General features: G+C 42.1%; 1 protein-coding gene across 3 annotated transcripts in view; it reads right to left on the bottom strand.

The window, feature by feature from the left end:
- The window catches only part of NLRC5 (NLR family CARD domain containing 5), a 54,707-nt gene extending 42,705 nt beyond the window's left edge, over positions 1-12,002 (bottom strand). Inside the window, exons 1-5 of one of the 3 annotated variants that reach the window (XM_081016977.1) lie at positions 11,857-12,002; positions 5,519-5,664; positions 3,573-3,882; positions 1,793-1,849; positions 236-310 (exon numbers count right to left, since the gene is read on the bottom strand). In XM_081016977.1, the coding sequence (XP_080873103.1) occupies positions 236-310; positions 1,793-1,849; positions 3,573-3,882; positions 5,519-5,527 (451 nt within the window). In that variant the 5' untranslated portion in view covers positions 5,528-5,664; positions 11,857-12,002. Of the gene's footprint in view, positions 1-235; positions 311-1,792; positions 1,850-3,572; positions 3,883-5,518; positions 5,665-7,490; positions 7,803-11,856 lie in introns of those variants that run through there. The other 2 variants (XM_081016978.1, XM_081016976.1) reach the window with 2 other exon arrangements.
- Positions 12,003-12,341: the final 339 nt, after the last annotated feature.

Below are 12,341 nucleotides of genomic sequence, written 5' to 3'. Positions count from 1 at the left end.
CTGCCTGAGAGTACACATTTTGTGCACACTTCTTTCATAAAATGCACACTTCTTAACGCTTTCTGCCCCCCCCCCTTTAAAGTATGTATGTGGAGCGTTGGTTGGTTGGTTGGTTGGTTGGGGTTGGGGTTGGGGTTTTTGTGTAAGTCACTTTGGGTTGCCCTAGCAAGAAAAAGTGACTTATAAATTTATTAAACAATGATGATGATGATGATGATGATAAATAACAACTTGCCTAGCCGCTGCTGTTTGGACTGTTTGCCGTTGTTGTTGTTGGCAGGGCTGCTCCATGGACGGCGTCTTTCAAGTCCTGTAGGGCAACAAAGGCAACAGTGACATTACAGCGGCATCACCTCTTTGGAGATGGCAGGGGCCCGAGACCAGCTCCCTTTCATAGGAATTGGGCTTCAGCAAGAAACTTTCTCTCTGGCTCAGGCCCCCGATCACAATTTTGGCAAAACACATTGACATCATCATTGTGCAAAGGGACAGCACATGTATCCACAGCACACATTTAAAGCACACACACCCTCCCACAAAAAATCCTGGGAACTCTACTTTGTAAGAGTGTTGGGAGTTATAGTGCTATAAGTAAACTATAGTTCCCAGGATTCTTGGGGGTAGGGTGTGTATGCAGCCTTAGAAGCCAGATTGATTTGTAACTAAGTAATCATTGGGCATCCACACACACAATAAATTTATATTCTGCATTTTTCGTAGACCATGACTCAATGTGACTTACAGATAAAATAGAAACAGCTAAAAACATAGAAAAGACAATAATTTAAAAGCCATTAAACACACACACAAAAGATCTATTAAGAATACAGATAATTACAATAAAAACATCAGAGCACCAGTCCTTTCCTTAAAAACTGTCAGTTCCCAAAAGCCTGTTGGAACAAGGAACTCTTTACCTGCTGACCGAAGGACACAAAGGGGAGCCAGTCTAAATTCTCTAGGAAGGGAGTTTCAAAGTCTTGGATCAGCCCCTGAGAAGGCCCCTGTTTTCCCAAATTAATTACTGTCTCTGTCCCATTCCCTAATCTGTAGCAGGGGAGGAACCCTCAGTTGAGGGTTCCCCCCTCCATCAATGAAACAAATAAAATAAAATACACTGGGGTGGGTGCATTGTGTGGTTGTTTCTTGACCAGGAACAGTTGCTTTTCTCAAGGAGCACAAAAACGAAAGGGTCCTTAGCAGGAGTCCAACACTGCCAGAGGAATGAAGTGGGCCTGGAGCCTCAATGGAAATTGAGTCCAAGCATTCTGCTCCAAGGTTGACTTGGACCCTTCCCAAGACTCAAACCATCAATTGCATTTCACCAAGAGCAATCTTACTTGGGGTTTTTTGGGGGTTTTTTGAGGAACTTCAGTAATAGCTGCAAGGTAGATATAAGAAATTAGATTTATTAAGAATAAGTTTAATTATGATAAAAGTGTGTATTGGCAATAAGTAATATGAAATTGAAATATGGAATAGACGGGAGGTTGGGTCTTTAGTGTTAAGACCAATATATGTTTTTATTGTTTGCTAAGAGAATTGTGTGTCCGTGGTTGTTCTTGTGTGTAATTTGGTATTTGTGGTTTCTTTTTTCTTGTTGTACCAATAAAAAAAAGGAATTTAAAATGAATATAAGAAGGAATATGTGTTTCTATTTTATTTTTTTTAGAATTGTAATGTGTTTTGTTCTGTGTGTTTTATATGTTATATTTGTTATAAATGTGGAAAACTAATAAAAAAATTTGGGGGGGGGGGGAAGAAAAAGAATTTTTTAAAAAAGCAATCTTACTTGTTGATGTTGACGGGAAGCAAGCTGAAGCTCCTTTCAAATCCTCTCGTCCTTGACCTGGAATCATCAATTTAAATCAGCGCAAGAGGCAGTATTTCATAACAAAGCTTATTCTGTATATTTGTGTGCATGTGTCTGTATGCATTAGTACAGTGGTGCCCCGCAAGACGAATGCCTTGCAAGACGGAAAACCCGCTAGACGAAAGGGTTTTCCGTTTTAGAGGTGCTTCGCAGGACGAATTTCCTATGGGCTTGCTTCGCAAGACGAAAATGTCTTGCGAGTTCCTGCGGGGTTTTTTTCCTCCCCCCCCCCTTTTCCCAAGCCGCTAAGCCGCTTATCAGCTGATCGGCTAAGCCGCTTAACAGCTGGTCGCTAAGCCGCTTATCAGCTGATCCGCTAAGCCGCTTAACAGCTGATCCGTTAAGCCACTAAGCCGCTTATCAGCTGAGCCGCTAAGCCGCTTAACAGCTGATCGCTAAGCCACTTATCAGCTGATCCGTTAAGTCGCTTAACAGCTGATCGCTAAGCCACTTATCAGCTGATCCGCTAAGCCCGCTAAGCTGCTAATACTGTAGCGCTAATCCGCTAATCCGTTAATGGGCTTGCTTCGCCAGACGAAAAAACCCGCAAGACGAAGAGACTCGCGGAACGGATTCTTTTCGGCTTGCGAGGCACCACTGTACCAGATTTATGTAGAGGCTGGCCCATTAGGGCAAAGGAAACGTTGCCCAACCAACCTCAGTCCTGCCCAATTATCTGCCCGACACTGGCTCTGGCGCCACCTATGGTTGGGCTCCATGCCTTCCGCCCTACCAGCACCAATGAGCACCAGACACCACTGGAGTCAGCATACCAGCCCAACACCTGATGAATTGCTTATATAAAGGGTGGTCATTCCTTGTCTGGCACAGCTGGACTCTACCATGACCACAATGAATTCCCTTTCAGTTGCAATTAAAGGCAGCATATGGAAGTATAAGCATTTTGAGAGCTGATTGAAGGGACATGGGAGGTCTTCCAGCCAACTCTCTGCTCAGTGTAGGGCATGAACCAGAAGGCATTTTCACTATTGCAGTACTTTTCAAGATCTGGGAACCCAGTGTCTTTTTAACTGAAAAAAGCACCTTGAGCAAGAGCTACTATTTTTGGTGCAGGTCCCAGAGACAATGATTTGGAGCGCTTCAATAACTTGTGGCAGTTTTACTTAAGTTGCGTTTTCCATGAATTTGCATTGGATGTAACAGAACTTGCACCCTGCTCCTTGTGTCTTCCATGTCCCTAAATGCTTTGTTTTCCAGCATACAGGGGCTAAAAAGCTCCCCTTCCACACTGACTGGGTGGCACCAGGAAGCTGGAGACATAAACCTTGATGCAAAAAAAGTAATGGGGATTTGACTCTCCATGATCCCAGACCACTACCCCACTGGCCGAGACTTCTTCTCAGCTGCTTTAAATTTAAACTAAAAGCTGGGAGGAGAAACTCTGCACATCTCTTGCATCACATCTCATGCGGGGTGTGTGTACTGGCTTTAAAAACATATGGAAAAGAAATGAATGAATGGGAATTCAGACACATTGGTTCTGAACAAAAATTCATTTGTTTTTCATTCATTTGTTTTTGTGGGGATAAAAAAATGTCTGATTTGTTGGGTCTAATGCCCAGGGATAAAGCTTGAAAAGCTTGGCCTGAAGGCACATGAGGCCACCAGGAATTGAACCCGGGGCTTTCTGTAATACAAAGCATGCAAAGCATCACTGAGACACAACCCCTCCTCTGACCTTCTCCTGACACACTCATGAAGACTATTTCCAGATGCATGGGGAGGTTGCATTCCATGCAGACACTCTGTACGAAGGCTTTGAAGACGGGAGCATCGACATCTGCAGCCTTCAGAAACATGTCCAGGACCAGTGAGACCTTCTCATGGGAACTGGCTGTCCCCTCAATCTCATTCAAGGCCACCCCTGGGAGAAGCTGCTTGGCTTTTCTCAGGACCCACTCTGGATGGTGACTGAGGAAGTGCACCAGCTGCGGCCAAGCATTCCTGATGGCCTTCTGGACGTCTGCATCGTCCATCCAGAATGGAGGCTGGAAGGAAAAGAGAAGAAAGATGAAATGGTTGCAAATGGCTGAAGCAAATATTAGTACATAAGCCCTGCCAGGATTTTAAGGCCCAAAATGAAAGGCTTGTTCACACATTACACTGAACACAAGCTATCTCTACACAGAAATGAGTTGAGTGAAAGATTTGTGTGAAAACCACTTCTTGATTTGCACAGATCAACTAGTCTGAGTGTACACAGACTGTTCACTCACTGAATGTCAGAGAGCAGGCTGGGGCATATAGTTTTAGACTTGCTGAAGGCACCTTTCTCTGTTTTTGGTCAATGACTCAACCATTCCTTACTATCTTTTAATAATCTTTTAATGGCTCCTCTGTCAGACGGTTTGCTGGAGAGGGAAGGCTGAGTCCAGCTATTTAAAGTCTAACTTTCAGTTTAACTCTCCAAGCACTGATTAATTCTAACTTTTCTTAGACCCAGAAATTTATGAGGATCAGGGCCCCCACAAACTCATAACACCATAAATGTCAATCCCACCCTTTCTTCAAATGCACCCCAAGGCAATAAATAAGAGTGTTTGCTTTAACAAATAAAAATAAAATTGAAAGAACCTCTAGTTTTTTTTAAAAAAAACCTCTTGTGAAATATATCACTTGTTAACACTGTGAATGTAGGTTTGAATGACTGTAATTAAATAATTGGATTTATACTCATCTAAGGCAGCTAACAATTCATGCAAATACGTATATCAGAAAACTGATTTGACAGTAAGAGCTGTTTGGCCATGGAATGAGCTCCCTCAGAGGGTGGCGGACTCTCCCTCACTGGAGGTTTTTAAGCAGAGGTTGGGTGGCCATCTGTCAGGGATTCTTCAGCTGTGATTCCTGCATTGCAGGGGGTTGAGCTAGATGGCCCTTGAGAACCCCTTCCAACTCTACAATTCTATGGTTCTATGAAGGGAATTTCAAAAATGCCCTTGTGGCCCCTTTTACACCTTCTTCCATTCCGTGTGATTCTCTTAACTACCACCCCTAAGAAGATCGCAGCAAGCTTGTCAGTGTTTGAAAAAGAAAATGTTCTGACCTCCTTTTTACTCCTTTGCCTAGTCCTCAGACCTTAGCTGGCACAAAAGAGTCTTTGAGAAAGAGTATTTTTGCAGAGTATTGCTGCTTTTATTCTTAAAAAGTCTTCTTCTCCAAGCACGACCGACAGCTTTTGGACACACCAAACGCAACCAGTTTTCTACCATCCAACCAACCCACACCAAACACTAACATTGACCACTCTACATACAGTCATACCTCGGGATAAATACGCTTCGGGTTGAGCGCGTTCAAGTTGCGCTCCGCGACAACCCGGAAGTAATGGAGTGCGTTACTTCCGGGTTTTGCCGCTCACGCATGCGCAGATGCTCAAAACGACGTCACGCGCATGCGCGGAAGCAGCAAAACGCGACCCGTGCACGCGCAGACGCATCTAACATTGCGTTCAAGATGCGAACGGGGCTCCGGAACGGATCCCGTTCACATCCCGAGGTACCACTGTGTACAGGTACAATTTGGTGAAAGGTTGCATGAGTCATCGTAGGCCGCTGACTCATGCTGACTTAGTTCTTTTAGCGTTAAAGAAACAGCGGCCAATTTTTAGCTGGCCCCTCCTACCGTCGTCATTCTGCAAAAGCGACTCTGTTGGAGTGGTCCTGCTTATTCCGGGCTCAGGGGGAATGTTACATCGTGGGCTTCATATTATCTGTGCCAGGGAGTAATGTTTGCCATTTGCAGAGAGATGTTTTGTCAGCTGAAACTTCCTGGGGATGAAAAGGAAGAGAGTCAGTTCCAAAAGACAAGAGGGAGATGGTTTGATACTCACTGGGTGCAGCCTGTATATCTATTGCTCATTACAGGGGGCGGGTAGGAACTGATTGCCAACATTAGATGACTGTCTGGTTAAAGTATTTGCTTGTATGTCCTCCCAAAAGTGGAGGATATCCACATAGAATTGGAAAAAATGTTTAAAATATTTTTAAATAGGAAACCGGAAGCTTTCCTTTTGGGAATCACACTCAGATGTTCCTAAAAATGCTAAAGAGATCTTCTTACATGATACGGTTGCAGCAAGAGTTCTCACTGCGGCAAATTGGAAAAGCGATAAAGTCCCATCAAGATTAGAATGGATTCAAAAGATGTCTGACTATGTGGAATTAGATAGCATGTCAGAAAAGATTAAAAAATAAACCAAAACAGGTATTTATCTCAAAATAGGAAGTTTTTAAAATATGCTTGAAAAATAATAATAGTAGTTTAAGGTCATACACAGCGTTCAAATAATTTCAGTAGCAGTGTTAAAAATGTGGTAAAACCAATGAACGGATTAAGGGATATTGAAATTGAACAAATCTCGTTATGTAATGGCAGCGAACAATTAATACAGAAACTGTAAGAAGGAATAGACGGGAAGTCTGGAGCATAGAAAAAGACCACTCTTATTTTATGTATTTTATGTTTTGAAGGTTATTAGTTGATGTATTAATTCTCTTTTTTTCTTTGGTGGTGATGGAATTTGTTATCTTTTTCTGTATGGTGTGTTAATGTGAACGGTAACAACGAATTTTTTTAAAAAATAAAAAATTAAAATAAAATAAAAACTTCTGCCTTAGTCCATAAAAAAAAAAGTATTTGCTTGTATGGGCAAACTGACCAATAGGATTTGAGTAAGAGACAATAGGCAGGATTATGATCAATTTGTTTAAAAATTGATCTTTTTTGTTGTGCACTAAGTGCAACACAATGCATGAAAACATAAATCCACATGCCTTGTTGGGACTACTCTCGGTCGCCACCCTCCACTCCAAAGTTTTGGGGACATTACCCAGTGCTTTTTTTCTGGAGGGACGCAGCGGTATGCGTACCCCTAAACATTTTGTGAATCTTTGTACTTTTGTCCATTTACTGTATTTATTTATTTATTCATTCCCAATTTGAATTATAAAATGGTGATTTCCGTGAGTCAAAATGAGAGTACCCCTAAACATTTCTTTTAGGAAAAGAAAGCACTGATATTACGTATTATTTAGTTTAATGTATAATGCATTCACCTCTGTAACTGCTATAGTTCAGGGTGGTGCAATCCGCAGCCCACAGACCACATGTGGCCCATAAGGTCTTTTTTGGCAGCCCTCAGCAGCATTCAAGAAAAAACATCATAAACCCTTCAACAATTATTTAGTCTGTAACCTGAAGCGCCTGTAACCTGAAGCGTATGTAACCTGTACAGTGGTACCTCAGGTTACAGACGCTTCAGGTTACAGACTCCACTAACCCAGAAATAGTACCTCAGATTAAGAACTTTACTTCAGGATGAGAACAGAAATTGCTTGGCGGTGGTGCAGTGGCAGTGGGAGGCCCCATTAGCTAAAGTGGTACCTCAGGTTAAGAACAGTTTCAGGTTAAGAACGGACCTCCAGAACAAATTAAGTTCTTAACCCGTGGTACCACTGTACTACAAAGGTCCAACTGGCGAAGTTTCGCTCATGTTCCTGCTGAGACGTATAGTGGAAGATTTCTGCTTTGTCATGTAGGACATAAAACCTTGTTAAACAAAGACAGCCAAAGAAACAAAGAACTGGGTACCTACCAGAAATCTGCAGACATTAAAGAGCAAAAGCACGGAAATGAGAGTGGAAGAGCTGATTCTTGCCTCTTTCATCTTTTTCTGTTTGAAGCTTCTGAAACATGGCAATGAAATGTTCCCCATGCCTGCCTGTGCCAAGGGATTGGCACTAAGTGAAAGTAAAAGTGCCCGGAATTCCCCAAACTCTACGGCAGAAAGTTAACAACTTTATCGGACTGAAATGGGTGACTAATGGGAGATTAAACAAAACTTTGTCCTGCTGCATTGCACCACAGCTAACTTGGCAATTTTAGGTAATTTCTAACCAGGGGAGCAAAAATTTTTAGCCAGGCAGTGTGTTAACTCCTTCCCCCACACAGGAACGCAAACGCCACATCCGATCTCATTACAGAAAGTTGTGCAAAGACCAACTGCCACAAACTGCAGGGAGACTGAAGCAATCGGGCAAAATGAGCTCACGAAGGAGCAGGCAATGCGAGGGTGAGTGCCAGCGATGCACCAGGAACCCCTGAAGCCACCACCATCTTTGCCCAGGGGCATCATTTCGCCTTAAAATCCCACAGCACAGAGCAATGGCCTCAGCTTTAAATGTGCTGAAAAGTTCAAACCTGTGTTACAGATCCAACTACAATTCAAACCCTCTTCCTCCGGGGAGGAGATTCCGTTTCCCCATCAAGGAAACAAACATCTTGCAAGATCAGATTAATGCAACTGACCGACTAACACAGAAGCTTCTTCAATTGCTTCTTCAACTGCAGTTCAAGATTGATCCTTCCACCCTCCATTTTATCTGTTTGCTGAACAATATTCAAACACGTGGCCTTTTCGGCCCCTGCGCAAAACGTTCCTCTTTAGACAAGCCTACCCAGATTCTTAGAAAGTTGAGGTAATTTCAATCTAGTTTAGCATTTTTAATGTTTGTATGTTTTAGAGTAGGGTTGTAAATTTTTCCTGATTTTATTGTTCTAGCTTTTATAAACTTGAGGGTATTTTTTTTAACAAAAAAGTAGTGTATGAAGTTCATGAAGCAAACAAACACATACCCTTCAGTACGTTCAAGGAGAGACCAGCTCCTATCACCTTGAGTCCCATCTGACTGAAAACAATGCAAATGTCCTTTCTCCTTCCTGTTTTCCTATCACGGCTAACCCATAATTTGAAACTGGGCATGTTCCAGTATTGAAACTCTATACATTTCAAATGTAAGGATGGCCCAATCTGTCAATTTTGGTTTCTCTCAGTTTCTCATTTTTCCAATGGATTCAGCTCTTCCCATTTCTGTATCAGTTTTTGATTTATTTTTAAAGTCCTCATGAAAACTCATCAGTGAATTTCTTCTAACGTACAAGTTTTTGTATGCAAGCCTGCCAAATTTACACATTTTTGCAAAGCAGTTTTGTCTAATGTAATATAATGCATTCAGCATCTTATTTTCCTTAACATATGTTGCATTTCCCAGAACGTGCATTTTAAAAGGGTGGCTGTGCTTCCAGTTGTGTATTGTTCTGGAAAGTGTGGACTTGGTGGGGTTGCCTTTAAATGTGAACTGAATTGAATTTCCCCCATCCCCATTCCTATGCATGCTACTCTCATTTTGATAGTATAGTAAGAAATATCCCATACTCGCAAATCTGAGGAATAATAAAATACTAAAGCCGGCTCTTCCTGAGACAGGTAGTTTTGTCCAACTCTTAATTAACCGAAACTGTCCCTTTCATACATGTGTGTTCATGGGGCCTTTGCAATTGGTAAATTTATTTATGTTATTTAAGATAATTGTTAACTCAATAGTCAAAGAGATACTTTATGTTGCATTACATTTCTATTTATCCATTTGCTGCTTTTCAGCTAAACCCTCAAAGCAATACAGAAAGGTTAAAAATCCCCCAAACACCCCCCCCCCAAAAAAATACAAAACAAGGCAATCTTGGAGCCTAGACTCCACAACTAGGCTTTGCTTCCTACCTTTCAGGAAGTCAACTGTATAACTGGTAAAGAAATCGGGCACAGAAAAAACTCAATATGGAGGCCAAATGGCCGAAATATTGGGAAATTCTGGAACAAGAGGGAGACAGACTAAAATTGCAGAGTTTTGAAAAATAGAAAAATAAAGTGCGAGATTGGCTCCATTATTACCAAATAATGGAGGCATATAATTTGGACAAAAAAGTTGGTTTCCAGGTGGAAAAATCAAAATTGGAAACAGAATTGCTAGATTCCAAAATTAAGAATTTGTCAAAAATGTACAACTTGCTGTTGAAATGGAACACTCAGGATGAAACGGTGAAATCAGCTATGATTAAATGGGCGCAAGATGTTGGACATAATATAATGATGGCTGACTGGGAACAGTTATGGACTACAGGTATGAAATTTACGGCATGTAATGCCCTAAGAGAAAACTTAATGAAAATGATTTATAGGTGGTACATGACACCAGTGTTTCAGTTTTTGGAAAAATAATAAATATTATTTAAAAAAAAAGAAATCTGTGTCTTGCATTAGTTATACGCCAATTGGTGTTAAAGAAGGATAGAACTTTTTTTATGTATGCAACAGCAGCAGCAAGAATACTCATCGCGAAGTATTGGAAGACACAAGATTTGCCCACCCGGAAAGAATGGCAGATGAAGTTGATGGACTACATGGAACTGGCGGAAATGACTGGCAGAATCCGAGACCAGGGAGAAGAGTCGGTGGAAGAAGATTGGAAAAAGTTTAAAGACTATCTACAGAAATATTGTAAAATTAATGAATGTTAGAAAAATGTTGAAATGAAGTTATATGGCTTTAGTAGAAATATTATAAGGATTTAAGTACAGATAGGTTAATAGAGCATTAAAGGAAAAAATAAGGTTAGAATGAGTTAAGATAATTATAGGATAGAAAACAGAGGAAGATGGAAAGGAATTGCTGAAATAATTAACAGAAGTGGAATACAAAAAGGGAGGTGCGAGGAGGTCGTGGAAATAAGCGAATGAAAGATGGGATAATGAAATTGTTTGATTTATTTTATTGTATTTGTCTTGTTTTGTTAATTTGATGTGTTGTATTGTACTGTTTTTTTTTCTTTTTAGTGTTTAAGTTTTTGGAAAAATAATAAATATTATTTTTAAAAAGAAGAAATCTGTGTCTTGCATTAGTTATACGTGTGAAGGCAGCCCTGTTTAAGGAAGTTTTTAATGTCTGATGTTTTATCGTGTTTTTAATATTCTGTTGGGAGTTACCCAGAGTGTCTGGAGAAACCCAGCCAGATGGGTGGGGTATAAATAATAAATTATTATTATTATTATTATTATTATTATTATTATTATTATTATTGACAGCAGAGAACTCTGATGGTTACATTCCAAGGCATGTGCAAAGTGCTATAACAGCAGCGAGTCCCCGTGAGAGCGATGCAGCAGGTGCAGTAACCAAGGCACTGAGGCGTCAGTTTTACTGAGGATGTCTGCCTTTGTTTGGAGACTATGTCACCTCAGACAGTGGTGGGCGTCATCACTTCCTGTCTAGTGTTCATACCAAGAGGAAAAAAACCCTTCACCTAGAAAATAAAGAGAACTAGCTCGCTGTAGAGGATGACAGCCTATCATTGAATAGAATCATCTAGTCCAGCCCCCTGCAATCCAGGAAGCATCCATGGCAGATGGCCATCCAACCTCTGCTTAAAATCCTCCAAGGAAGTGAAGTCCACAACCTCCTGAGGGAGCCTGTTCCACTGTCGAACAGCTCTTAGCTTTTGGAGCACACACAGTGGCTAAAAGCTCCTCTTCCCTGCTTCTTGGGCGGCCCTAGGGCTGGAAAGCGAGAGACCTTGCAGGCAGCAGAGAAAGTAAGGGGTCTTCGTGCGCCCCCGCCATGGCTCCCGACCACCCCATCGCTGTTCTCAGTCCCAGGCAGCACAGCTGTGTTTCCATCACCATCAGCCCTAGCAGGATACTTGGAAACACCTGGATATTTGGGAAAGGCGATTTCAATAGCGTGTGCAGACCACGTGCACGCTTCCCTCAGTACAAGACTTGCATAGCTAGGATTAGAGGTTTAAAGATCTCAAGGCACGCAACCACCTTTTGCTCTTTCTACAAATTAAAATCCTCGTGCGTCGGTAGGACTTCCCAGTAAGCAGCCTTTGCACCGCTGCATTTCTCGCATTAAACTCCTCAGACAGGACTTTCCAGGTTTGAGCCCGCGCGCCTCCTTTCCTTTGCCATTTTCCAAATACCCTCAGAAGAAAAGGCAAAGCCGCCAGGGAGCCCTGCGAGTGGAAATCAGACAAAAGCGCCATCTCGTGGCCAGAGAAATCCCACGACTGCAGGAAAAACCAGAAACTCAGTCCGCTTATTTCGCTCTCTCCGAAGCTCCTACATACCTTCGGCAGTAAGAAGACAGCCATTCTCCTTCGGAGCGGCCAGCACCCACTTTCTCTCCCCAGTCTACTCCATGCCTCGGCGCGGCAAGTGCAACGCAGCTGCCAAGCGGCCAGCCCCAGCTGCATGTCACCCTGGCAGCAAGAGCAGCATTGAATCCGAAAGTGAAACTTGACTGGGGCTACTGTTGAAAGGCCTAGCCAGAAATAGGCAAGGCATTGCTAGGAAATCATGTGTTTGTAAGGCATACCAGGCTGCCTGCAGCTCAGCATCTCTGAATGATTTAAGGCAAGCCCAGCCAATGCGCACCAACTTTGCCCAGCTGGATCAGTGCAGGCTTATCCAGGCATGCATCAGCACACCTTCCTGAGGTTGGGCATATATAACTTTTTTAAAAAGAAAAGATAGGTTAGAGGAAACATGCAAAGGGTACGTATTAACATGACAGGCTTAAGACAGCACGGTATCTCTACTTACTGATAATCTT

Source organism: Podarcis pityusensis (genome assembly GCF_964106645.2).
Source record: "Podarcis pityusensis genome assembly, chromosome: 8".
NCBI lineage: Eukaryota > Metazoa > Chordata > Lepidosauria > Squamata > Lacertidae > Podarcis > Podarcis pityusensis.
Note: the sequence above shows the minus strand (reverse complement) of the source record. Positions and strands in the feature narration are given on the sequence as shown.